This window comes from Archocentrus centrarchus, chromosome 13 (genome assembly GCF_007364275.1).
Source record: "Archocentrus centrarchus isolate MPI-CPG fArcCen1 chromosome 13, fArcCen1, whole genome shotgun sequence".
NCBI classification, from domain to species: Eukaryota; Metazoa; Chordata; class Actinopteri; order Cichliformes; family Cichlidae; genus Archocentrus; species Archocentrus centrarchus.
In genome coordinates this window covers 22,180,364-22,207,989 of record NC_044358.1, presented here as the reverse complement: position 1 = coordinate 22,207,989, position 27,626 = coordinate 22,180,364, and the positions used below count along the sequence as shown (strand labels likewise).

Here is a 27,626-nt window from a genome sequence, read left to right as displayed (position 1 = left end):
AATGTTTTTTTCTATTTTCACTATTAATAACATACAGTACCAGTTAAAAATTTGGACAAACTGGTACTCTATATTGAAATCATTAAGGTTGTTATAATTTAATGTCTTGGGCAAATCAGCACAAGATCTTGTGTAATACTAAAGGTTTTTCGCCAAAAACAAGTGCTGTAAAACCTAAAATGTACACTCTCCATACTCTTTGAAACATTCATTAAGAATCAATTATCCATTTATTAATGTAAGACAAGCTATTTATACATTCTCATTGTAGACACTTATGTGGAAATTATGAGGGAAATCTTGGCTCAGTCAAATTTGACCTAAACCATACTGTGAAGGCTTATAACATAAATAGTATTAATCAAAGGTTATTAATCAAACCCCATTTGATAAGAGCATGTCCTTGAGAAAATGACAGAACTCCTTTGTTTGAAGACCTATATAATCCAATGAAAACAAATTTACACCCACATACACACATTTGATCTTAGGCAGGGATGGAAACAGCAGCTTTTGTAGTTGGTCTGGTATTGACTGTGTGCTTGTTTCACCTGAACTCAGCTGATGCCTTGGGAGTATGTTTAGATGGTTTGAGTCAAATTACAAGGCATACAGGCACTCGGGCTGGTACTGTGGCACCGTCTGTGAATTGCAAGCTGCAGGGAGGCACTCGTCTTCCTGCATTCTCAAAGGATGGGGACTTTGTTATTGGTGGTGTTTTTGCCTTTCATATCTACATGCACACAGTTTACAATAACTACACCAGCATGCCTGAGCCTGCAAAATGCAAAGGGAGGTCAGTAAGTGGAAGAAGTGGGTGCTGAAAAATGTTTCACTGTGTAAGAATAGAAAAGTTTTCACATGTATTATGTTCTGTGCTGCTATATTGCTTCTGTGCAGTGCTGAAAAAATGAACAAGTAAAGTACTCTAACACTAGTCAGAAATTGATACTTTGTATTTTCAAAATAGAAAACATGGTGTGTTAAACAAAAATTTTATAAGTGTTAAACACAAAATGGAAAGGTTACATTTTTATCTATACTTTTTTAGTGATTTCTTATACTAATCTCTTGTGCTGAATTAAACTGGTCAGGCGGGTTGCCTGACCAGTTTAATTCAGTATCAATTTGATCTCCATTTGATCAGGTTTGGACCATGATCATAATTTGATCATAGTCCAAACCTAAAAAATTTCTTACTTAAGTCTACATTTTAAATTTTAATGATAACGCAACTGTTTTGCAGCATTATCCCCAGTGAACTGCAGTCATCGCGTGCGATGGTCTTTGCCATAGAAGAGATTAACAACAGCACAGAGCTGCTGCCCGGAATCAGGCTTGGTTATCAGATCTATGACTCATGTGCATCAGTGCCTATGGCAGTGCATGTGGCATTTCAGTTTTTGAATAACTTCGACACTGTATTTTCCACTGATAGCAACTGCTCGCAATCTGGTATGGTGATGGCTGTTGTTGGTGACTCTGGGTCTACAACATCAATCAGCATATCACGAGTCATCACTTCATTTAACATTCCTCAAGTAAATATTTTGAATTTCTAGCACACTTATTTGAACTGTATTTAAAATATGCATGTGCATGATTTTTAATTGTGCAAAGTTACACTTTCTTATAACTTTTTGTTTAGGTGAGCCACTTTTCCACATGTGCATGCTTGTCTGACAAGCAGCAGTATCCAAGTTTTTTCAGAACAATCCCCAGTGACCAGTTCCAAGCTGCAGCCCTAGCCAAAATGGTAAAACACTTTGGCTGGACTTGGATAGGTGCTGTTTGGTCAGATACAGATTATGGATATCATGGCATGGCATCCTTTCTAGAAGCAGCACAGAAAGAGGGGGTCTGTGTGGAATATTCTGTAGCTTTCCATCGAACCTACCCACAGAGCAGGATTCAGAAAGTTGCAGATGTTATCCGCAGGTTTCTATATCACAGAAATCAGTTTATTATTTTCTAAATAAACCTTTGATGATGTGATGACAGTTAAAAAAAATCTTTTAATACACTTTATTGTCTCTCAAGGGCTACAGCTATTATTGTTGTGGCACTAGCCACAACATTAGGTGACATGAGGGCCCTGTTGGAGGAGCTATCACGGGTGCCTTCCCCACCTCGCCAGTGGATAGGCAGTGAATCATGGGTAACCAACCCAGAATTATTGAGGTTCAGTTTCGTTGCTGGGGCTGTTGGATTTGGCATTCAGAAATCTGTAATCCCAGGTCTCAGAAACTTCCTGGTGGATCTCTCTCCCTCTCAAGTGGCTGCTTCCGATATACTTACTGAGTTCTGGGAAGATGCATTCAACTGCACAATGAAAACAAGTAAGACATTTTTCTTGCTTTAGAATTATCCTCTCAACTTTCTCATGTTACAAAGTCCACTGCTGCTTCTCGATCTAACATGTTTTATATTACAAAAAAATTTCCTGATGGTGACTAAATACTATGTGTACACAGGTATATGTTTGTAAATATACTGAAGTGTAATGACAACTTTTCAAGTCAACTTCAGGTGTTATATTATTATAATATCTATATATTTTAATCTTTTTCAAAGTAAGTTAGGTGTTAAGAGAATTTGCTAAATGTATGAACAGAACACATCTGAGATTTAGTTTAGCTTCCACTCTTGAAAACATCTGGTCTGTCTTTTTGTATTTTAGTTCCTTCTGCAGACAAGAAGGTGTGTGATGGAACTGAAGACATACAGAATCTCCAAAGTCAGTACACTGACACATCACAGCTCAGAATTACTAACATGGTGTACAAGGCTGTGTATGCAATAGCACATGCCATCCATAATGCTGTGTGTCAGGGGGCAAATGCCACAGCAAAGTGTGACAAACTAACCAAGTTAGAGCCCAAAGAGGTCAGTAGAAATGAATCTGTTAATGCCAATGTCTTTCATCACCTCTAACTAGGATGAAAAAAAAATTAATATGTTACCAAATTATTTCATTCGTTTTCTTTCGCTCCCCTTCCTTTCTGTTTTAATCCATCATTACAGGTTTTAACTGAGCTCAAGAAAGTAAATTTTTCCCAAAATGGTTATGATGTGTCATTTGATGCTAGTGGGGATCCTGTGGCTATTTATGAGCTGGTTAACTGGCAAAAAAATAAAAGTGGCATCACTGAGATAGTAACTGTAGGGCTGTATGATGCTTCACTGCCACTGGGTCAAGAGTTCCAAATTAACAGAAACATAACCTGGATGGAGGGTAGTATGCAAGTAATGAGTCAAAGGACAAGAATTTGACAAATTAAATTTTAGTGAACAAGACAGGTAAGGCTGTATAGTAAGTATTTACATCTATTATGTTCCATTAATGTCTTTCACAGGTACCAGTGTCAGTGTGCACTGACAGCTGTCCTCCAGGAACTCGTAAAGTGCTGCAGAAAGGAAAACCAATCTGCTGCTATGATTGTACACCATGTCCTGAGGGAGAGATTAGTAATACTACAGGTAAAATAAAATTATTTCCATGCATTTAAAATGTTTTAATTGTGTAAATATGCAGCAATAGATATATTTCAAGAAATTTTATCTAATGTTTTTTTATTTTTCTTTTGTCATTCAGATTCGACAGATTGTTTACCCTGCCACAAGGAATTCTGGCCTAATGCAAAGAGAGACACTTGTATTCCTAAGCCTGTAGAGTTTCTTTCCTTCCAAGATATCCTAGGAATCATCCTGGCTACATTCTCAGTCCTTGGTGCCTGTCTGGCCATCATAACTGCAGCTATATTCTTTCATCACAGGACAACTCCGATTGTCAGGGCGAACAACTCGGAGCTGAGCTTCCTGCTGCTCATTTCTCTGGCTCTGTGTTTCTTATGTTCATTGACTTTCATTGGAGCACCATCTGATTGGTCCTGTATGCTGCGTCATGCTGCTTTTGGCATCATCTTTGTTCTCTGTATCTCCTGTGTACTTGGGAAAACTATAGTGGTTTTAATGGCTTTCAAAGCTACACTTCCAGGTAGTAATGTGATGAAATGGTTTGGTCCTCCACAGCAAAGAATGACTGTTGTGTCTTTCACCTTTATTCAAGTTTTAATTTGTACTATTTGGTTGGTACTTAGCCCTCCCTTCCCAATAAAAAATCTAACCACATACAAGGAGAAAATCATACTGGAATGTGCTTTAGGCTCACCCATTGGCTTCTGGGCTGTGCTCGGTTACTTGGGCCTACTCGCTTCATTTTGCTTTGTTTTAGCTGTCTTAGCCCGCAAATTACCTGATAATTTCAATGAAGCCAAGCTCATCACCTTCAGCATGCTGATATTCTGTGCAGTGTGGATCACTTTTATCCCAGCATATGTCAGCTCTCCTGGGAAATTCACTGTGGTTGTGGAAATTTTTGCCATTCTGGCTTCCAGCTTTGGACTAATAATGTGTATATTTGCTCCAAAGTGTTTTATCATATTGTTTAAGCCTGAGAGGAACACCAAGAAATATTTAATGAACAAAAATCAATCATAGCATATCAGAGTTTTTGTAAGCACTTAATATTGCATTTCCAAATTGTACACATTCAATGCAGAGAGGAGAGTTATTCAGTTTTGGTAATTTGACAAATCAAATATTTACAACTTTTTTCTGCTAAATAAATTTAAATGTGAAATTTTTTTTATTGATTATTTATAGCCACTTAAAGGGTGAATTTTTAATTCAATGTGAAGTACAAAATCAAATTTCAAACTACGTGAGCTAAGTGAGCTGTTATAGTATATATTTATACATCTGTCTGGGACAAGTGTAATAATTAATTATGCAATGCTGTACTGGGAAACTGTGGGTCCTGGCATTCATGTGGTTTCTACTTTGAGATGTAGTAGACATGTGTCCAGTGGCCTCCTCAAGCAGAGCAATGCAGCGGTTCCACCAGAAAGCTGTTCAGTAACATTTTGAGAAATATATCAAAATGGCTGCCATGCCAAAACACATTTTCATTAATTGAATAGTTACATCACAAAGATTAGGATTTAATTTCCAACTTTTTGCAAATTTTTTTTTTCCTTTGTTCTTTTTTTTTTTTTTTTTTGGTGCCAGTGGTTTACACATTCACCTATCATGTGAAGTCTCCCTGGTTAATGTCTTGGAGGAGAGAAGTCTCTTTGAAGTTGAGCCAGGAAAGCATCTGGTGTAAAAATCTGCCAATTATGTATTTTTTAATTGGGAATGATAAATTCATTAAGATAAGATAAGATAAGATAAACTTTAATGAGCTCAAGGATGAAATAAAAAAAAACAATAAAATAGAAAACACTATATACGTAAAAAAATATATATATCAATACACATCTACATCAAATAACTATATACACATATCAAAAACAATATATACATTTGTAGCCAGTAAGTATACATTTGTAGCTGGCAAAAAAAAATTTGTACAGAGCATACACAGTATGCATTATGGGTGGGAGTGTAGATAAATAAAATGTATATGTATTATATATAAAGGTACACTGTGTGAATAAGTGATGGCAGTGGAGTAAAGTGTCCAAGTGACTCATAACATCATGATGTGTTGTACAGTCAAACTGCTGTTGGGAGGAATGAACTGCAAAAGCCCTCCTTCCTGCAGCGAGGGTGTTTCAGTCTCTGACTGAAGGAGCTGCTCAGTTCACCCATAGTCTCATGAGGAGAGTGATGGGGGTTGTCCATAATGGATGTCAGCTTTGCTAACATCCTCCTCTCACCCACCACCATCACAGACTCCAGAGGACATCCCAGCACAGAGCTAGACCTCTGCAACAATTTGTCTATCCTGCTCCTGTCCCTTTCATCCACCAGCAGACCACTGCATAGAAACGGGCAGATCCTACCACTGAGTCATAAAAAGTCTTTAACAGAGTCCTGCAGACACCGAAGGACCTCAGTCTCCTCAGCAGGTGGAGTCGACTCTGGCCCTTCTTATACAGGACGTCTATGTTTGTAGTCCAGTCCAGCTTGGTGTTGAGGTGTACACCCAGGTACTTGTAAGAGACCACTGTCTTGATGTCCTTTCCCTGGATGTTCACCAGTGCTGTAGGGGGTGACTTCCTCCTGAAGTCAGCTGCCTGTCCACTCCGGCTCCCTCCAGTTTCACTCTCAGCAGTGCAGGCTGGATTAAACATCAATCATGGGTACTGAAGCCTTAATCTTTTTCATTACATTTACTCAAAGTTAAGAATAAATTGTGAATTTTAGAACATCCCATGAGATTTTTTTTGTAATGATTCTTTTTTGCTGACTTAAGAGTAGGCTTTGCTATCATCAGTTTAATCAAATTAAATTAATATGTACTGTGTTAGGCTAAGAACTAAATCTATCCTCTGTTGGCCATGGTAATTATTTTGCTTTTATGAAATACATAACAATAAGTCTTCACTTGTAGAGTACATTTATTTGCTTTGCCACTAGATTACAGATTTCAGTCAACTGAATTCAGTTTTTTTTTTACCTATACCAATTCAAGTGCATAATCCTAGCTACGGTGGCAGCTGTAAGACAAACACATTTCAGTCAACAAACAGAGATCAAAAACAGTAAATTTAGACTGTACCCTATAATGGCCGCAGCAACCCGCTTTGAGTTTTCCCACAATGGCAGCAGACGGCTGGCATGTTTCTTCTGTTTGTGCATGAAAATGGACAAATCTGGGTTTGGTGGCTGCCAGGAGGATGGTACTTGTCTGACTGCATTGTGCCAAGTGTAAAGTTTACTAGAGGAGGGATTATGCTGTGGGGTTGTCTTTCAGAAGTTGGGCTTGTCCCTTTGGCTCCAGTAAAGGGAACTTTTAATGCTTCAGCAAAGGGTGTCTGTAGAGGTAGGGCAGGTTCGTAGGGGAGACCGTACCAAGATGAGGTATCGGTCAGGATACAGGAAGAATGAGGAGAGACGAATTTTCAGTTACTGGCTTGCCACCCAGTAGAGTTTAATGACGTCCGAGTCATTAGTTTCTGTAACAACAAACAACATAATCAATTACTGCTATTCTAACAGAAAAGGATGTAACTAAGGTATCTCTAAATAGCATACCTGTATTGTATTCCACAATCTCCATAGATTACTTGTTTACACACATATACAGGTATACAAAGATACACACACACAAGCGCCTACCTATGTATTACTAATGGGACGTATTGGCCAGTAGCTTACATAACATGCCCCTGACCGTAGTTTAACAAGAACAACTTAACTGACACCATAATAACAATAATATATTCATGCGCACCACGTCACATGGAAACACAATTCCTCCCTGCCGGTTGGTAATGTCCAGGCGCATGTACTGAACACAGAATTTACAGAAGTCAGTCTGAACATTACCCCGAACCCAGAAGTGGGTCACACTGGATGTGCTGAATAGAGCTACGGATAAAGCCTGATAACCCAAAGGACACTTACTTCATATTCACCCCTGATAAAGGTCTACCCATTCCAATTACATGATCAGCCCGGAGGAGCATCTTCTTCCCCCCGGGGGAGAGCCGGTAACACCACCAAGGGAGCCACACGTTGAGTGTACATATGCCTCTTCATCCTCACATCCGCCACTCTGATCCATCCGTCATCACTGCGGTGAACCTTGACCACCCGTCCGATTGGCCCGAGGCAGCTGGGGTTCTACCAACATGGTGACAGCATTCTCAAGAAGCTCAGGTGCTGAGTGCCATTTCTTCCTGGTCTGGAGATTAGGAAGGTATTCCCAGATGAATCTCGACACCATATGAACCCTAGCAAACTCACTGGGATCCGGGTGTACTAACTTGGGAGCGGTTGGTTGAGGCCCCCTATACACTGGTTCTGGGACTGTGGCTGATGCAGGGTACCAGGTGGGCGCAGGCTTTGGAGCTGCGGGCCAGGATTGGGCTGGAGCACAACGTGTCACTGGCGGATAAGGGGATCTTAAGTTTGAGAGACAGGCATCAGCTAGGTGCCAAGGGCACCCTCTGACGGGCAAGGCGGCCCTGATGCCAGCAGTTTAACAGGCTGAAATGAACTACTTTTTTGGGCCATAACGTGCGTGGCGCCTAGCCGATGCCTGTCTCTCAAACTTAAGATCATTCAGACCTCTAGTCACATCATCATCTGGGTCCGGCCATGCTGAGGGCCCTGGCCAGTCTTCCTCCTCCTCGAATGAGGCCTCCTGAATTCAGCCAGCCCTCCCCCATGGTCTCACCGCTGGAGGGAGACTGGTTCCGGCTAGCCCGTAAAGGTGAGCGCGGCGAGGACCTAGCCATGGCCTGCAGGGAGCGAGCCTCCTCCATGAGGGTTTTAATTTCCTCACAGGCCTCTGTGAGCTCTCTTATCCCTGACTGAAGGTCTCGATTGGCCTTAAACAGGGATGCCTTCTCTTCCTCAATCGCTCTACACTGTGTGCAGAATTATTAGGCAAATGAGTATTTTGACCACATCATCCTTTTTTTACATGTTGTCCTACTCCAAGCTGTATTGGCTTGAAAACCAACTATCAATTAAGCAAATCAGGTGATGTGCATCTCTGTAATGAGGAGGGGTATGGTCTAATGACATCAACAACCTATATAAGGTGTGCTAAATTATTAGGCAACTTCCTTTCCTTTGGCAAAATGGGTCAGAAGAGAGATTTGACAGACTCTGAAAAGTCAAAAATTGTGAGATGTCTTGCAGAGGGATGCAGCAGTCTTGAAATTGCCAAACTTTTGAACCGTGATCACAGAACAATCAAGCGTTTCATGGCAAATAGCCAACAGGGTTGCAAGAAGCGTGTTGAAAAAAAAAGCGTAAAATAACTGCCCATGAATGGAGGAAAATCAACCGTGAAGCTGCCAAGATGCCATTAGCCATCATGGCCATTAGTTCATCATGGCGCCCTCCGTGGCAGATGTGTTTGCGACGCGCTCCCTACACCAATTGTATTTGTTGTTTATTCTAGTGCTAGTTTGTGTGGCTAATATTCAGTGCTTGTACTCAAGGATCACGTACAGCAGAGAAACACTATTGGACATTGGAAAAGTTTCCCATGGGCTTAGCTTAGACCTTTTGGACCATAGCCTTCTTCTGTGTTTGGATCATACCAGCTCCAGCCAGCAGGCCCTAACACCACGATCACGCTCAGGCAGGCAGAGCAGCCGACAATGAGCGCATCCAAGACGGAAGCGTGGCAAGAGAGGAGGGCTACATGCTAAACTAAAGGCTAGAGCCACACGACCACCATTGCCTAGCCTTTTGGTAGCTAATGTCCGCTCTCTCGAAAACAAGATGGACGAGCTGAGAGCTAGGACAATAGCTCAGCGGGAGATCAGGGAGTGCTGTGCTCTGATCTTCACGGAAACCTGGATCACTGCAACTACGCCGGACTCGGCCATTCAACTACAGACCCACTCAGTGCACCGCGGAGACCGCACATCTGCCTCGGGTAAAAACAAAGGTGGCGGTGTATGTGTTTATGTCAACAAGCGATGGTGTGTGGACGTTCAGGTGGTGGAGAAACACTGTTGTACTGACATCGAAGTGTTGATGGTGAAGTGCAGACCCTTTTATTTACCGAGGGAGTTCAGTGCTGTGTTAATGCTGGCTGTTTATATCCCGCCGCGAGCCGATCGGACCACAGCGCTAGGAGTACTGCACGACATCATCAGCAAACATGAGACCGCCCACCCAGATGCTGTGTTTGTTGTTGCCGGGGATTTTAACAATTGCAGCCTCAGGACTGTTCTTCCTAAGTTACATCAACATGTGAGCTTTCCCACAAGGAATAACAACATTCTGGATCACGTGTACAGCAATGTGAAGGATGCATACAAGGCTGTGCCCCGCCCACATTTTGGACAGTCCGACCATATTTCTGTGTTCCTCTATCCAAAGTACAGGCAGCTCCTCAAACAAGCCCCCCCAGCAATTAAAAGCATTAAAGTTTGGAGTGAAGAGACTGATCTGGTGCTTCAGAACTGCTTTAATGCCACAAACTGGGATGTGTTTAAGAATGCTGCTCTGAGAGAGGACAGTTCTGTGGATTTAGAGGAATATGCATCAGTGGTTACCAGTTATATCAGCACATGCGTTGATGATATTGTCCCCACCAAATGCTGCAAGATATATCCCAACCAGAAACCATGGATGAACTGTGAGGTACGCTCCATGCTGCATGCACGCTCAACTGCATTTGCCTCTGGTGACACGGAGGGCTACAGAAAGACCAGATATGACCTACGTAGATCCATCAGGGAAGCCAAGAGGCAGTACAGACTGAAGCTGGAGGGATATTACAAACACTCTGATTCCCGACGCATGTGGCAGGGCTTGCAACACATCACTGACTTTCAGCAGAGGAACAGCAGGATCACAGCCTGCAACAACGCCCTACCAGATGAGTTGAACCAGTTCTATGCTCGCTTTGACACCCTCAACTCCATCCAACGTAGAGAGATTCTACTACCGGAGGCAACACAGAGCTCTTCACCCACTGTAACATCGACTGAGGTGTGCAAGGCCCTGAGGAGGACCAACCCCCGAAAAGCACCTGGCCCCGACAACATCCCTGGCCGTGCTCTGAGGGTCTGCTCTTCAGAGCTGGCCGAGGTTTTTACAGATATTTTTAATTTGTCCCTCTCCCAATCATCTGTGCCCACATGCTTCAAGTCCACCACTATAGTGCCCCTCCCCAAGAAAACCAACACAACCTCTTTGAATGACTATCGTCCCATTGCACTCACTTCACTTGTAATGAAGTGCTTTGAGAGGATGGTCATGTCCCATATTAAAGGATCCATTCCGGACACAATAGATCCCCTGCAATTTGCATACCGTCAGAACCGTTCAACTGATGATGCTGTTAATGCAGCCATCCATACAGCCCTCTCACACCTTGAAAATAAGGACACTTATGTTCGAATGCTGTTTATAGACTACAGTTCAGCTTTCAACACCGTCATCCCAAGCAGGCTGGTTGAAAAGCTGTTCACCCTCGGAATACCACCCTCCCTCTGCTGCTGGGTCTTGGACTTCCTTACAGACAGACCTCAGGCAGTCAGAGTTGGTACCAGGACATCAGAAACAAAGACAGTGAGCACTGGGACCCCACAAGGCTGTGTGCTCAGTCCTCTCCTGTACACCCTCTTCACCTACGACTGCATCCCCTCCCAAAGCAACACCTCCATCGTCAAGTTTGCTGACGACACCACCGTCATTGGGCTGATTACTGGGGGAGAGGAAGCAGCTTACAGGGAAGAGGTGGCCCAGCTGGTGTCCTGGTGCCAGGAAAATAATCTCTCCTTAAATACAGAGAAGACTAAGGAGATGATTATTGACCCGAGGAAGAGAAGAGACCAGCATGCTCCATTATTCATCAACGGGACTCAGGTGGAGAGAGTGAAGACCTTCAAATTCCTTGGCACCCACATCAGTGAAGACCTCACCTGGACCTACAACACAGCACAGACTGTCAAGAAAGCTCAGCAGAGACTCTTCTTCTTAAGGAAACTGAGTAAATTCGGATTATCCCCCAAGCTCCTCAGCAACTTTTACAGATGCACTGTGGAGAGCATCCTGACAAACTCCATCACGGTGTGGTATGGAAACTGCACCAGTCAGGACAGGAAGGCTCTCCAGTGTGTCATCAAAACAGCACAATTCATCTGTGGAGCTGCCTTCCCATCACTACAGGATAATACCCGGGTAATAAAGAGGGCACACAACATCATCAAGGACCGTACCCACCCACAGCACACACTGTTCACACTCCTGCCGTCTGGCAGACGCTACAGGAGTGTAAAAGCAAGAACAACCAGACTAAAAAACAGCTTCTATCCACAGGCCATCAGGCTACTGAACCACTGACTGATTACCAAACTGTGATTACCTGCCTTTCTTTCATCTGTATATATCTGTATATATTGCACTTGCTTTATTATTTATTTATTTTTATTTTCTACTTTTACTTTCCTAATATACTAGTTCTTAAATTTTATTTTAACTTAGTTGCTTATTTCAATTGTTTGTAAAGCAGTCGCAAGTAAGAATTTCATTGCTCAGCATAACCACAGTGTTTTGCGGTGTACATGACAATAAACTTCTTGAATCTTGAATCTTGAATCTTGAATTAGCCACCAGTTTGGCCATATTTCAGAGCTGCAACGTTACTGGAGTATCAAAAAGCACAAGGTGTGCTCAGGGACATGGCCAAGGTAAGCAAGGCTGAAAAACGACCACCTTTGAACAAGAAACATAAGATGAAACATCAAGACTGGGCCAAGAAATATCTTAAGACTGATTTTTCTAAGGTTTTATGAACTGATGAAACGAGAGTGACTCTTGATAGGCCAGATGGATGGGCCCGAGGCTGGATCAGTAAAGGGCAGAGAGCTCCACTCCGACTCAGACGCCAGCAAGGTGGAGGTGGGGTAATGGTATGGGCTGGTATCATCAAAGATGAACTTGTGGGGCCTTTTTGGGTTGAGGATAGAGTGAAGCTCAACTCCCAGACCTACTGCCAGTTCCTGGAAGACACCTTCTTCAAGCAGTGGTATAGGAAGTCGGTATCGTTCAAGACAAACATGATTTTCATGCAGTACAATGCTCCATCACATGCATCCAAATACTCCACAGCGTGGCTGGCCAGTAAAGGTCTAAAAGAAGAAAAAATAATGACATGGCCCCCTTGTTCACCTAATCTGAACCCCATAGAGAACCTGTGGTCCCTCATAAAATGTGACATCTACAGGGAGGGAAAACAGTACAGTACCTCTCTGAACAGTGTCTGGTAGGCTGTGGTGGCTGCTGCATGCAATGTTGATCGCAAACAGATCAAGCAACTGACAGAATCTATGGATGGAAGGCTTTTGAGTGTCATTGTAAAGAAAGGTGGCTATATTGGTCACTGATTTGTTTTTGTTTTTTAATGTCTGAAATGTTTATTTCTAAATTTTCTGTTGTTATATTGGTTTACCTGGTGAAAATAAACAAGTGAGATGGGTACATATTTGATTTTTATTCAGTTGCCTAATAATTCTGCACAGTAATAGTTACCTGCACAAACAGATATCCTCCTAAGATAGCCAAATCTAAAAAACCCCACTCCAACTTTCAAAAATATTAAGCTTTGAGATTTACGAGTCTTTTGGGTTGATTGAGAACATAGTTGTTGTTCAATAATAAAAAGACTCCTATCAAATACAACTTACCTAATAATTCTGCACACAGTGTAAGTGCATCACAGACCTGGATATCTACCTGACGGCCACTCGGGTAGGAGGGTGACCACTCAACCACCCACGAGTGAACAGCAGTTAGTCGGAAGGCGATTCAGAGTAAGTGTAAGTTTTTATTCTCAGCTCGTCCTTGTATTATATGCCATTTAGACGTAAATATTATGTAATGGTGAGTTAGACATGCACCATTACACAGAAAATATCACCGTACGCTGGTGTTATGCCACTTGTGTGTGTGTGTGTGTGTGTGTGTGTGTGTGTGTGTGTGTGTGTGTGTGTGTGTGTGTGTGTGTGTGTGTGTGTGTGTGTGTGTGTGTTGTGTGTGTGTCTGTATGTATGTGTATATAGTCCTTTACTGCTTTAGGGAAATTTAAGAGGAAAAAAACTCATGTTCCAATACACTGATTTGAAATTTTTTTGCAACTTGTCCAATTTGATATATGGCATTTTTTAGAAGCTGTGCTGGTATGTCTGCCATATTGTAACTTGCTACAGGATGACAAAAAAAAAAAAAGAAAGCCAGTTGCCAACAGGTGGTTACTAAATCCTACCGTTATGGATGTTGCTATTCAGCATTCATACAAATGTATTTTGGCAACTTGTTAGGACAGGAACAGGTGCAAGCCATGAATTAAAATTTCTCTCTGATTATTCTTTTATTCTTTTGGGATTAGACAGGACAGGTTAATGCCACAGCAGCCTTTTTTTGTGTTCCTTACTGAACAGATTTGTCGTGGAAAGGGTGTATTGCTCTGCTTGGGGAGACTTACTTAGACTTAGTCCACCTCGTCTCTTTTAGGACATAAGGCCGCAACTTGGGGAGGCTACTGCTTAATAAAGAGCATTTACGTGTCTGCTACATCTCAAAGTAGCATGAAAATCAGAACCCAGTATTTCCCAGTGTAACACGCCATGAATAAATTACTCAAGTGGTGCCAGATAGGTGTACATGACCATGATATCACAGAGCTCACTCAGTTGACGCTCAATTGATTTAGTGCTCAGTTCAGATAAAATAATTATAGTAGGTGATTTTAACATTCATGTAGATACTGAAAATGACAGCCTCAACACTGCATTTAATCTATTGTTAGACTCAGTTGGCTTCTCTCAAAATGTAAAGGAGCCCACCCACCACTTTAATCATGCTCTGGATCTTGTCCTGACATATGGCATTGAAACTGAAGACTTAACAGTATTTCCTGAAAGCCCCCTCCTGTCTGATCATTTCTTAGTAACATTTACATTTACTTTAATGGATTACACAGCAATGGGGAATAAGTTTTATTACAGTAGAAATCTTTCTGAAAGTGCTGTAACTAAGTTTAAAGATCTAATTCCTTCATTATTATGCTCTTCAGTGCCATGTGCCGACACAGTGCAGAGCAGACAGACACCCTCTCTACTATTATGGTTAGGCTTAAAACTTTCCTTTTTGATCAAGCCTATAGTTAGGGCTGGATCAGGTGACCCTGAACCATTCCTTAGCTATGCTGCTATAGGCCTAGGCTGCTGGGGGGGTTCCCATAATGCACTGTTTCTTTTCATTCACCTTATTTACTTTGTTTATATTCCACTCTGTATTTAACCATTAATTGTTATTAATCTCTGGCTCTCTTCCACAGCATGTCTTTTCTCTCCCTTTAGCCCAACCAGTCACAGCAGATGACTGCCCCTCCCTGAGCCTGGTTCTGCTGGAGGTTTCTTCCTGTTAAAAGGGAGTTTTTCCTTCCCACTGTCACCAAGTGCTGCTCATAGGGGGTCATTTTGACTGTTGGGTTTTCTCTGTATTATTGTAGGGTCTTTATCCACAATACAAAGCACCTTGAGGCAACATTTTGTTGTGATTTTGCGCTATGTAAATAAAATTGAATTGAATTGAATTGAATTGAATTAAACTTAAAATTACAATTTTTAAGCTTGGTTTTGTAGACAAATAGAAATATTAACAGTAGCTGTATTAAACAACTCTCTAACAATCAAGATTTACTATGAAATGTGACTTTATATTTATGTGCTTAACTATGAATGAAACATTTATCTATTAAACAATTACACACATAAGCAATAAATTCAACAATTGACATGTAAATTACAAAACGCTTAAAAATGTAAGTATTTCATTAAATTAACATCTGAAAATTAATATCTTTTTTATGTTCACTGAATGTGTACAATTTTGACTTGCTGTTGGAATATTAACCATTTCCAAAGCACTGATATGCTATGATTGATTTTTGTTCATTAAAGATGTCTTGGTGTTCTTCTTGGGCTTAAACAATATGATAAAACATTTTGGAGCAAATATACACATCATTAGTCCAAAGCTGGAATCAGAATCAGAATCAGAATCAGAAGGTTTTTATTGCCATATGGGTGAACAGGTTCACAGCATTAGGAAATTGCTGCGGTACTTCGTGCTTACAGAAAAAACAAATAAGTATAAAAACTATAAGACAATATACAAGTATACAAATTGCAAATATACAGAGATATTAGAGCTATAACTATAACACAATATTACAAAATTACAAAATATACAGTGCAGAGACTAATTAAAAGATAAAAGAATGTAAACTATATTCCACTAATATGTACATCAGTGCAATCAGACAGGTGCATAGACATAGGGTCATCAGCGTTTGTGGAGGGTGGTGGTAACAGTCTTAGGGTTATTGTTCATGAGTCCAACAGCAGAGGGGAAGAAACTGTTCTTATGGCGGGAGGTTCTGGTCCGTATGGACCGTAGCCTCCTGCCTGAGGGGAGAGGGTCAAAAAGTCTGTGCCCAGGGTGAGAGTGGTCGGCTGTGATCCGACCTGCACGCCCCAGTGTCCTGGAGGTGTACAGGTCCTGGAGAGATGGGAGGTTACAGCCAATCACCTTCTCAGCAGAGTGCACAACGCGCTGTAGTCTCTGTTTGTCCCTAGTGGTGGCTCCAGCGTACCACACAGTGATGGAGGAGGTAAGGATGGACTCAATGATGGCAGTATAGAACTGCACCATGGTCCTTGCTGGCAAGTTGAATTTCTTCAACTGCCGCAGGAAGTACATCCTCTGCTGGGCCTTTTTGACGACAGAGGTGATGGTGGGCTCCCACTTGAGGTCCTGGGTGATGGTAGTTCCCAGGAAGCGAAAAGAGTCCACTGTGGTGATGGGGGTGTCAGTCAGGATGATGGAGGGTTGAGGGGCTGTGTGCTTCCTAAAGTCCACTATAATCTCCACTGTCTTCTGGGCATTCAGTACCAGGTTATTGTGGCTGCACCAGGACACCAGACATTTGACCTCCATCCTGTAGGCCGACTCGTCCCCGTCTGAGATGAGTCCGATGAGAGTCATGTCGTCTGCAAAGTTAATAAGCTTGACAGACTGGTGGTCAGAGGTGCAGCAGTTGGTATACAGGGAGAAGAGCAGAGGAGAGAGGACACAGCCCTGAGGAGTGCCAGTGCTGATGGCCCGGGAGTCCGAGACATTCTTCCCCAGCCTCACGTGCTGCTTCCTGTTCATCAGGAAGTCAATGATCCACCTGCAGATGGGATCTGGCACGTTCATCTGGGACAGCTTGTCTTGGAGGAGATCAGGGATGATGGTGTTGAAGGCAGAGCTGAAGTCCACAAACAGGATCCTGGCGTAGGTTCCCTGGGAGTCCAGATGCTGTAGGATGAAGTGCAGAGTCAGGTTGATGGCGTCGTCCACAGACCTGTTGGCTATGTAGGCAAACTGCAGGGGGTCCAGAAGGGGGGCTGTGAGGGACTTGAGGTGGGACAGCACCAGACGCTCAAATGACTTCATGACCACAGAAGTCAGTGCCACAGGTCTGTAGTCATTTAGTCCAGTGATCCTTGGCTTCTTGGGGACAGGAACAATGGTAGCGGTTTTAAAGCAGACAGGCACGTGGCAAGCCTCCAGTGAGGAGTTGAAGATGTTCGTGAACAATGGGGCAAGCTCGTTAGCACAGTGTCTCAGTGTGGCAGGTGAGACACCATCTGGACCTGGAGCTTTGCGAGCTTTGACACTCCTGAACTGCTTTAGCACCTGGTCCTCCTGAATACAAAAGACTGTGGGGGTGGGGGAGGAGGGGGACTCTGGGGTGGGAGTGCTTGATGATGTGGGCTTCTCTGAGGTGTGGGGAGTGGGGGAGGTTGGGGGGTGAATATTTGTGTTGGCTGTATTGTGGTTGGGACTGGTGGAGGTGTGAAGGCTGCTGAACTGATCATCAAAACGACAATAGAACTCGTTCAGTCTATTTGCAGTTTGTAGGTCGTCTGTGGAGTGGGGGGTTTTAGGCTTGTAGTTGGTAATCTGCCTAAAACTTTTCCATACAGAGGCCGCGTCGTTCTCTGAGATCTGCTGCTGTATATTCTCAGAGTGATGTGATCTAGCAGTGGCCACTTCCTTGCTAAACCTGTACTTGGCCTCTTTGTAGCAGTCTTTGTCCCCACTTTTAAAAGCCTCCCTCTTCTCTATCCACAGCTGCTTCAGTTTGGGAGTAAACCAGGGTTTGTCACTGTTATAACTCACCCTGGTGCGTGATGGCACAATGCTGTCCTCGCAGAAGTGGATATACGAGGTTACAGTGTCCGTGTAGTCATCCAGACTGTCACAGGCAGCCCTCATTGAGTCCCAGTCTGTAGTTTCGAAGCATGAAGCCAGAATGGCAAATATCTCCACAACCACAGTGAATTTCCCAGGAGAGCTGACATATGCTGGGATAAAGGTGATCCACACTGCGCAGAATATCAGCATGCTGAAAGTGATGAGTTTAGCTTCATTGAAATTATCAGGTAATTTACGTGCTAAGACAGCTAAGACAAAGCAAAATGAAGCCAGTAAGCCTATATACCCAAGCACAGCCCAGAAGCCAAAAGCTGAACCCAAAGCACATTCCAGTATGATTTTCTCCTTGTATGTGGTTAGATTTTTCATAGGAAAGGGAGGGCTAAGTACCAGCCAAATTGTACATATTAAAACTTGAATAAATGTGAAACACATGACAGTCATTCTCTGCTGTGGAGGACCAAACCATTTCATCACATTACTACCTGGAAGTGTAGCTTTAAAAGCCATTAAAACCATTATAGTTTTCCCAAGTACACAGGAGATACAGAGAACAAAGGTGATACCAAATGAAGTGTGACGCAGCATGCAGGACCAATCAGATGGTGCTCCAATGAAAGTTAATGAACATAAGAAACACAGAGTCAGAGAGATGAGCAGCAGGAAGCTCAGCTCAGAGTTGTTGGCTCTGACAACTGGAGATGTCCTGTGACAAAAAAATATAGCTGCAGTGATAATGGCCAGACAAGCACCAACAGCTGAGACTGTAGCCAGGATGATTCCTAGGCTGTCTTGAAAAGAAAGAAACTCTACAGGCTTAGGAACGCAAATGTCTCTCTTTGCATTAGGCCAGAATTCCTTGTGGCAGGGTAAACAATCAAACGCATCTGAATGAAAAAGCAAACAACGACACCAAAAAAATACAGTGAGAGATGGGTTTGTTCAGGGTTACAGATATGAACAATAAACATAATTTTATTTTACCTGTAGTATTACTGATCTCTCCCTCAGGACACAGTATACAGTCATAGCAGCAGGTGGGTTTTCCTTTCGGTAGCACTTTACGAGTTCCTGGAGGACAGCTGTCACTGCACACTGACACTGGCACCTGTTGAAGACATAACAGTACATATAGATATTTGCTATGCAGCAGTAATTAATCTATTCTCCAAAGTTTAATTAGCAGATTATTGTCTTTGGACTCATTACCTTTGTGCTATGCTCCATCCAGGTTATGTTTCTATTAATTCTGAACTCCTGGCCCACTGGCAGTGATGCATAATAAAGCCCAACAGTTACTATTTTAGTGATGCCACTTTCACTTTTTTGCCAATTAACCAGCTCATAAACAGCCACAGGATCCCCATTAGCATTAAATAACACATCATAACCATTCTGGGAAAAATTCACTTTTGCTAACTGACTCAAAACCTGTAAAAATTAATTAAGACAGAAAGGGACAAGAAAGAAAGAAAAAAGGTACAATATTTTAACAACTAATATTAAATTTTCATCCAAGTGACATTAGAGATGATGGGAGACATTGATTCATTTAATCTGACCTGTTTGGGCTCTATCTTCATTCGTTTGTCACACGTAGCTGTGGCATTTTTCCCTTTACACACTGCATTATGGATGGCGTGTGCTATTGCATACACAGCCTTGTACACCATGTTAGTAATTCTGAGCTCAGATGTGTCAGTGTACTGGCTTTGGAGATTCTGTATGTCTTCAGTTCCATCACACACCTTCTTGTCTGCAGCAGGAACTAAAAATACAAAAAGGCAGACTAGATGTTTTCAACAGTAAAAGTTAATCTAGATTTCAGACATCTTCCTTTTGATGAATCTGACAAATTATGTCAAGGTAAAAGGATAGAAAAAAAGATATAAAATCTGTCACCTGAACTTGACCTCAGAAGTGATTAAATCAAATGAAAATATTTGGCCATTATCTGTAGGTTTTGAGAAGAAGTGTGTCAACTTAAAATCAAGAAAACCTTACTTTTGTTCAGTGTACAGTTGAATGAGTCCTCCCAGAACTCTGTAAACACTGGGGAAGCAGCAACTTCAGAGAAAGAGAGATTCAGCAGGAAGTCTCTGAATCCCGGGATTACAGACTTTGGAATCCCAAATCCAATGGCCCCAGCACAGAAAGTGAACCTTGTTAATTCTGTGTTGGTTACCCATGACTCACTGCCTATCCACTGGTGAGGTGGGGAAGGCTCACGTGAAAGCTCCTCCAACAGGATCTTCATGTTTCCAAAAGATGCAAATGCCACAACAACCACAGCTTTAGACCTTAAGAGACAATATAATGTATGTGAACATGTTTTTAACTGTCTCATAACATCATGAAAGGTTAATTTTAAATTTCACACAGTATGTGTGATACAGAAACCTGCGGATAACATCTGCTACTCTCTGAATCCTGCTCTGTGGGTGGGTCCGATAGAAAGACACAGAATATTCCACACAGATCCCCTCTCTCTGTGCTGCTTCTAGAAAAGACTCCATGCCGTTATTTCCATAATCTGAATCTGACCGGACAGCACCTATCCAAGTCCAGCCAAAGTGTTTTATGAGTTTGGCTAGAGCAGCAGCTTGAAAGTGGTCACTGGGGATTGTTCTGAAAAAACTTGGGTACTGCTGCTTGTCAGACAAACATGCACATGTGGCAAAGTGGCTCACCTAAAGGAAAAAAATAAAACCGCACAATCAACAATCATGCAGATGCATGTGTTAAATAGAAAATGTGGCAGAAATTCAAAATACTTACTTGAGGAATGTTAAATGAACTGATAAGCCGTGAGATGCTGATGGATGGTGTAGACCCAGAGTCACCAACAGCAGCTACCACCATACCAGATTGAGAGCAATTGTTATCAGTGTAAAACACAGGGTCAAAGCTATTCAAAAACTGAAATGCCACATGCACTGCCACAGGCACTAATGCACATGAGTCATAAATCTGATACCCAAGCCTGATTCCTGGCAGCAGCTCTGTGCTGTTGTTAATCTCTTCTATGGCAAAGACCATTGCACGTGAGAAGCGCAGCTCACGGGTGTCAATGCTGCAAAGCAATTATGCCACTTTTTAGGCTACAAAGATTCAAGTCAGTTTTGATTTCAAAAGAAAACATAATAAGGAAGACTTGCACGTTTGGACCACTGTCAAAGAATGACTGTAATTGATCTGCCTATCAAATGTATATTGAACTTTTACCTACCAGATACATCTCGTACCCAATACTGGTATGAGAAATCAGTAATAAATAATAGAAAAAACAAACAAATTTTTAACTGTTACTTAACACACTATAATTTATGTTGTGAAAACACAGCAAACATTTAAATGACTTTAAAAACTAAATTTATCAGTATTTTTGCAAAACTTCTTGCTTTGTTTTCAGCAGAACACAAAGCAAGTTCAGCACCATGAAATATACATATCAAAATATGCTTTTATCACCCACATCTCCCTTTTACTGACCTCCCTTTGCATTTCACAGACTCAGGCATGCTCGTGTAGTTACTGTAAATAGTGTTCATGTAGGCATGAAGGGCGAAAGATCCCCTGATGATAAAATCTCCATCCATTGAGAATGCAGGTAAACGAGTGCTACCCCGCAGCTTACATTTTACAAATGAAGTCACAGTACCAGCACCTGTGAAACTAGTCCTTTGATTCTGACAGTCTAGGCACATAGCTAAGACAACAGCTGAATTCAGTTGAAATACATACACAGCCAGTACCAGTCCAATTACAAGACCTGCTATCACCATCACTGCCTGATGTCAGGTGACTGTGTATGTGCATAAGCAAGTTTTCACTGGTTTATATAGTGGGGAAACAATGTGGGAATAAGAGGAACTTATAAGGTATTACAACTTAATTTTGTGTATTTACTAAGATGTTATTCAAGTGGTGGCTTCATAGCAACTTTGTTTAAGAAATATTAGACTGAAATTTAAATAGTTGGGTAATAACTAGGGGCCATAAAAGTAAGGGAAACAAAATTAAGAATGACTATGAAGCAAAAACAGTAATCATAGGAGTATAGCAATTTTTTTTTTAATTTTGGTAACAATATGATAACCTGTCTGCTATAAAATCATAATTTATGTGTAGTATTTGGAAGAAGTATTTGGAAATTTATATTATAATAGAAAGAAGTAGACAATTTATAAGCAACTAAACACCCTGAAAGACTGTCTAACTTTCAAATCATAGATCACAAAAGATTTGCTGTTGACCAAAAAGAAGATGTAGCTCCATAAACACATTATGATCACACAAGAAAAAGACTGTACTGAACATCCTGGATTATGACAGTTCACCTTTGTTGCCTTTTACCTACTTAAAAAAAACTGTAGCATTTTCTGTTACTGTTCAGTAATAATGTGGTAAAAAGTGTAGTAATAAAGTAATAATAACATAACAAAAACAAGTTAAAACAACTTAATGATCAAAGTAATATCCAGGTTTTATTTACCGACTTCATAACATTATCATAATAATAGGATCATCTTAGCTGATGCTTTATCGTATTAGGATATTATTACCATTACCACAACCATATTTTAATGCTAGAATAATCCTCCCTTATATTCCTAGTGTTTTTCTTTATTTACAAGTAATGGTGTAAATGTTAGGTTTAATGATGTAGTTTATTACGAGGCAACATTTGTGGCAGTTTATTTATAATAACCACACATCAAGGCTGTAGAATGCACAACTGCCTCTCTCTAGTTAATTCCATGTTAATAACACATTAAAGCAGGCTTAATAATGAAATTATTACCAGGAAAAAATGTGTTAATTCCTGTTTAATAATCAGGGATCAGAGCTGCAAAATACAAAAGTGCATCTTTCTTTTACATTTCAAATTAATATTTACAATTCAAAACCCTGGAAGAGAAAAGCTTAGTCTCTATTTGCTAAATGTAAATGTTATAATTAAGGATCAACTCTGGGTATTGAAGTGGTTTGATCTATGGTTTTAGATTTAAGTAATCAAGTAAAGGATTCATGCATCACATTTTCATATCACTCCTAACAGCTTTCAAGCACAAATGATCATTCACAATACAATAAAAAAAATAAACAAAAAAAGAACAAAAACAAGAACGCTCAGTATTATTCAACATAATAATGGCGTCTTCCAGTCGGACCTAGCCTGAAAGATTGACATGTGTTCACCCTTCTGTGGGCCCACAGTGCACCCATTCTCTGGAATCTGATGGCAGCTGACCGTACTGGTAAGACAAGCAGCGCAAGTAACTGAAGAAAAAACTCAGATGTGGGAAGACTATAGTGAGGCAATGGACCCTTGGTCAGCATTGAGGAAATTCTTGGCAAATTGTTACCCGACTCGGCAGAGCAAAGTGGTTTCCTGTCTACACAGTATATGGCAGAAATGAAAGGCTGCTGACTTCAATTAAGGACATAAACATGGAGTGGAAAGAATACTTTGAGGAGCTTATCAATCCTGCTGGCATGCCTTCTGAAGAAGCAGAGTTTGGATGACTCATGCATCACTAGGAGCAAGGTCACTGAGGTAGTTAAATAACTTTGTGGACACTGAGGTCTGGATGTTCTGTGGCCATCTAGGTTAACATTCCTCTGCAAAAAAATTTGAAAGTTAGGGACAGTACCTCTGGACTGGCAGACCTAGGTGATGGCTACCTTTAGGTCTGTGGTTGGCTATGTACCACAGACCTTCAAGGTGGCTGTAATTAAACCTCTACTTAAAAAGCCATCACTTGACCCAGCTGAGAAAGGATGTTTCTAAGCTGAGATGTGTCAGTGTACTGACTTTGGAGATTCTGCATGTTATCAGTTCCATCACAAACTTTCTTGTCTGCAGAAGGAACTAAACATACAAAAGACAGAGAAGATGTCTTCAAGCCTGAAAGTTAAACTACATTTATGGTTAAAATTTGTGAAAGGGGAATAACATACAGTTGTGTGTGTGTGTGTATATATATATATATATATATATATATATATATATATATATATATATATATATATATTACAGGTGCTGAAAGAAAAAACTGAAAAGTCATCAGTGAGAATATTTCCAGATATACGACTGTGTTCAATTCATATTTGATCATTATCTGTAGGTGAAAATGGGTCAAGTCATATATCAGCAGCGGACTTTGTAACACTACACGGTTAATGGGATATTTTAAAAATTAAGCAAAGTTTTTTACCTTTTTTCTGTGAGCAATTGAATGCATGAATGAATGTATCCACTGGCGAGGTGGGAAAGGCTCACGTGATAGCTTCCAAATTTTGAAAATAGATGCCTGTCTGATGACAATGAGTCTGGGCATGACCGTTCGATGGTTCGACCAAGATGCCCCATCTGTCCTTGCTATCCTATGATGGATCCCCTGTCACAGGGTGGTGGTCCACAGCAAAGTCAGTGGGGGCCTTCTGGCACACACAGTTTCTAAAACCCTTTCACCCTCAGGACTGGGCATTTTCTAGCCACTTAGGCTCTGGAGGCAGGTCCACCATGCTTGCCTTCCACCAGACAACTTGCACTAGTCAGGCCAGTATCGGCTTCAGGACACAAATTCAGAAACAAACTCACAGTGCAGCTAATCTTTAACCCACTGATTGATAAATCCTAATCATGTCTGATGTTTGTTGAAATGAAACTTGTTCAAATTAAATAGAAGTTCTTCCAATATATTTATTGCTTGTTTGTTCCATTTTCCACTTATTATATAATTTAAGAAACCTTGGCATTTTTGTACCCTCATCGTATTTAAGCTCCACAGTGTAGAAAGGAAATGGAGTAGGGGTAATCTTGAAGGGAGAGTAAGTGAATAATGTGGTGGAGCTGAAGCGAGTGTCACAGTTTGAAGGTGGAAATCAAAGGGGTGATGCTGAATGTTGTTTTAACTGGGTTGAATGTCAGTTAAAAGAGAAAGAGGAGTTCTGGAGTAAATTGGATGAAGTGGTACAGAGTGTCCCCAGGGGGTAGATAGTTGTGATTGGACCAGATTTGAAGCTGAAGGCTTTTCAGGAAGCTTTTAGTACAGCCTGATAATAATGAATTACAATAGTCCAGCCTAGAAGTAATAAATGCATGAATTAGCTTTTGGATGTTTCTAATTTTAGAAATATTGCACAATTGCAAAAAAGCAGTTCTACATTTTTGCTTAATATATGCATTGAAGGACATATACTAGTCAAAAATGACTCCAAGAGTCCTCACAGTGCTACATAAGGCTAAGGTAATGCCACCCAGAGTAAGTATCTGGTTGGACACCATGTTTCTAAGGTTTGTAGGGCCAAGTATAATAATTTCAGTTTTATCCGAATTTAGAAGCAGGAAAGTAGAGGTCATCCAAGCCTTAATGTCTTTAAGACATTCCTTAAATAACTGATATGCATCATCTTGCTTCATGGACAGGTCAAGCTGGATATAGTCTGCATAACAATGAAAATTTATGCAATGCTTTCTAATAATACTGTCTAAGGGAAGCATGTATATTATGCATGTAAATAAAATTGGTCCTAGCACAGAATCCTGTGGAACTCCATAATTAACTTTAGTGTGTGAAGAAGACTCCTCATTTAAATGAACAAATTGGAATCTATTAGAAAAATATGATTCAAACCACTGCAGCGCAGTGGCTCAGCGGTTGGTGGATCTAAGTGCAGACCACAGCAACCTCCCTGAACAGGCTCCAGTAATCATCACAGTGGATGACATCCAGGAAAGAGTCTCAAATATGAAGAGCTGGACAGCACCAGGCCCTGACATGATTCACACCTACTGGCTGAAGAAGCTAACTGCACTCCATGAGCACCTGGCAGCAAAAATGAACCAGCTGCTAAAGGCTGAGACACACCCAGAATGACTGACTGATTCCAAGAAAGCCTATGACTCAATACCACATACATGGTTCCTGGAATGCCTTGAAGTGTACACTGTCAACAAAACCCTAAGAGCCTTTAGCAGGAACTCGATGGGGATGTGGAGAACAACACTAGGGGCCAACTTCAAGCCAATTGTACAAGTTACCATCAAATGCAGGATTTTCCAAGGAAATGCTCTGTTCCCACTGCTGTTCGGCATAGACCTGAACCCCGTCAGCCAGATCATCAACAAGAATGACTACGGATACCGACTATGGAACGGAGCAAACATCAGTCATCTTCTCCACACCTACACCCTGCCAGTTGTCAGATACCCTGCTGGGATAATAAGCTGGCCAAAGGAGGAGATAGAAGCCACTGACATCAAGACAAGAAAGCTTCTTATCATGCATCCAGGGTTTTCCCCTAAATCCAGTATCCTTAGACTGTACACTAAGTGCAAGGAAGGAGGCAGAGAACTAGTGAGTATCAGAATCACTATTCTGGATGAAACAATAAAGATCCGTGAGTACATCAGGAAAAATGCCACAAATGATCACGTGCTTAGTGAATAGCTCAGGCAGGAGGAACACTCATGGAAGGACAGGCATGTACCACCGGCAGATAGAAGAAGTGGCTGATATCGAAAAATATTACCAATGGCTGCACAAAGCCGGGCTGAAAGACACCAAAGCGGCACTAATCATGGCAGCACAGGAACAAGCTCTAAGCACAAGATCGATAGAGACTGGGGTCTACCACAACGGGCGAGACCAGGCTGTGCAGAGATGCCCCTGATTCAATCCAGCACTTAACAGCGGGGTGCAAGATGCCAGCACCCAGGGCGCACATGGCACGCCATAACCAAGTGGCAGGCAGAGTATACAGGAACATCTCTGCCAAGTATGACCTGGAAGTCCCAAGATCAAAATGGGACTTCCAGTCCCAAGATCAAAATGGGAATGACCAAGCTAAGCTAAGCTAAGATCCTGTGGGACTTCCAGATATAGACAGACAAACTGGGGATCAATAAGCAACTGCACATAGTAGTGGTGGACAAGCAGAGGAAAAAAGCTGTAGTGATAGATGGAGCAATACCAAGTGATGCGAACGTCAAGAAGAAGGAACACAAAAAGCTCAAAAAACACCAAGGGCTAAGAGAAGCATTAGAGAGAATGTGGAGGGTGAAGATAACAGTGGTCCTGGTGGTAAATGGAACACTTAAGGCAGTGACCTCCAAACTGGGACAGTGGCTCCAGCAGATTCCAGGAACGACATCTCAGTCCAGAAGAGTGCTGTCCTAGAAACAGATAAAAAAACTATGTACGACCCTGAAGCTCCCAGGCCTCTGGTAGAGGTGTGGTAGAACAAATACGCTGAGCGCCTAAACCAAACTGATTTTCTGATGATTTATTGAAAGAGCGTAAACCTTTGCAAAGGAATCAATACAGCATGAACACTCTCCGCACTAGCACTGTCCAAAGAACAAAATAATAGGAGCTTCTTTATACTCATTGTGTAGATACAATCTTGTTCTGTTAGCTGTGGGGAGTTCCAGTTCCAACCACCATGTAGGCATCGGCATGACAGTAACCTGCGTCATGACCTTGGACACAGTGTACATTTTAGTTGTTTTCTTATCTTCACACACTCAGTCTTTGTGCAAGAAAATTACAATTATATATCCAAGAGGTACACAGACATTATTAAAGTTGGAATACAAATTTTTCCGTCACAAAGGACCTGAGCTTGGAGGACAGAAGTCTGCCCAACAGGTGAGTTGGAAATTATGTGTGTGTGTGTGTGTGTGTGTGTGTGTGTGTGTGTGTGTGTGTGTGTGTGTGTGTGTGTGTGTGTGTGTGTGTGTGTGTGTGTGTGTGTGTGTGTGTGTGTGTGTGTGTGTGTTATTTTGGGTGCGTGAAGGAATCACTGAAAATAGACTGGGTTTTTTGTGAATGAAGGCCTAACATTTTCCTTCTTTTACAAAT

General features: G+C 41.6%; 2 protein-coding genes across 2 annotated transcripts; one reads left to right on the top strand and one right to left on the bottom strand.

Moving 5' to 3' along the window:
* Positions 1-647: 647 nt before the first annotated feature.
* On the top strand, positions 648-4,500 carry LOC115789997 (extracellular calcium-sensing receptor-like). The gene is made up of 8 exons (XM_030743628.1): positions 648-796; positions 1,247-1,541; positions 1,649-1,938; positions 2,041-2,339; positions 2,681-2,886; positions 3,025-3,246; positions 3,357-3,480; positions 3,596-4,500. Exons 1-8 carry the CDS (start codon positions 738-740, stop codon positions 4,498-4,500), a joined length of 2,400 nt encoding a protein of 799 aa, XP_030599488.1. The 5' UTR covers positions 648-737.
* A 10,923-nt stretch (positions 4,501-15,423) lies between these two features.
* Positions 15,424-21,353, bottom strand: LOC115789993 (extracellular calcium-sensing receptor-like). The gene is made up of 9 exons (XM_030743624.1): positions 21,247-21,353; positions 20,533-20,827; positions 20,155-20,444; positions 19,759-20,054; positions 19,317-19,522; positions 18,964-19,185; positions 18,739-18,862; positions 17,846-18,641; positions 15,424-15,532 (listed from the first exon to the last, which is right to left on the bottom strand). Exons 1-9 carry the CDS (start codon positions 21,351-21,353, stop codon positions 15,424-15,426), a joined length of 2,445 nt encoding a protein of 814 aa, XP_030599484.1.
* Between the last annotated feature and the right edge of the window lie 6,273 nt (positions 21,354-27,626).

Bases quoted from the DNA above. Each gene is read 5' to 3' on its own strand.
- LOC115789997 (XM_030743628.1), top strand. From the start codon at position 738: ATGCACACAGTTTACAATAACTACACCAGCATGCCTGAGCCTGCAAAA. The intron at 1,939-2,040 runs GTTTCTATATCA...TTGTCTCTCAAG, and splicing joins GTTGCAGATGTTATCCGCAG to GGCTACAGCTATTATTGTTG. The intron at 2,887-3,024 runs GTCAGTAGAAAT...CCATCATTACAG, and splicing joins CCAAGTTAGAGCCCAAAGAG to GTTTTAACTGAGCTCAAGAA.
- LOC115789993 (XM_030743624.1), bottom strand. From the start codon at position 21,353: ATGGATGGAGATTTTATCATCAGGGGATCTTTCGCCCTTCATGCCTAC. The intron at 19,186-19,316 runs GTCAGATTAAAT...TAATTTTTACAG, and splicing joins TGAAGATAGAGCCCAAACAG to GTTTTGAGTCAGTTAGCAAA. The intron at 18,863-18,963 runs GTAATGAGTCCA...TGTCTTCAACAG, and splicing joins GGATGGAGCATAGCACAAAG to GTGCCAGTGTCAGTGTGCAG.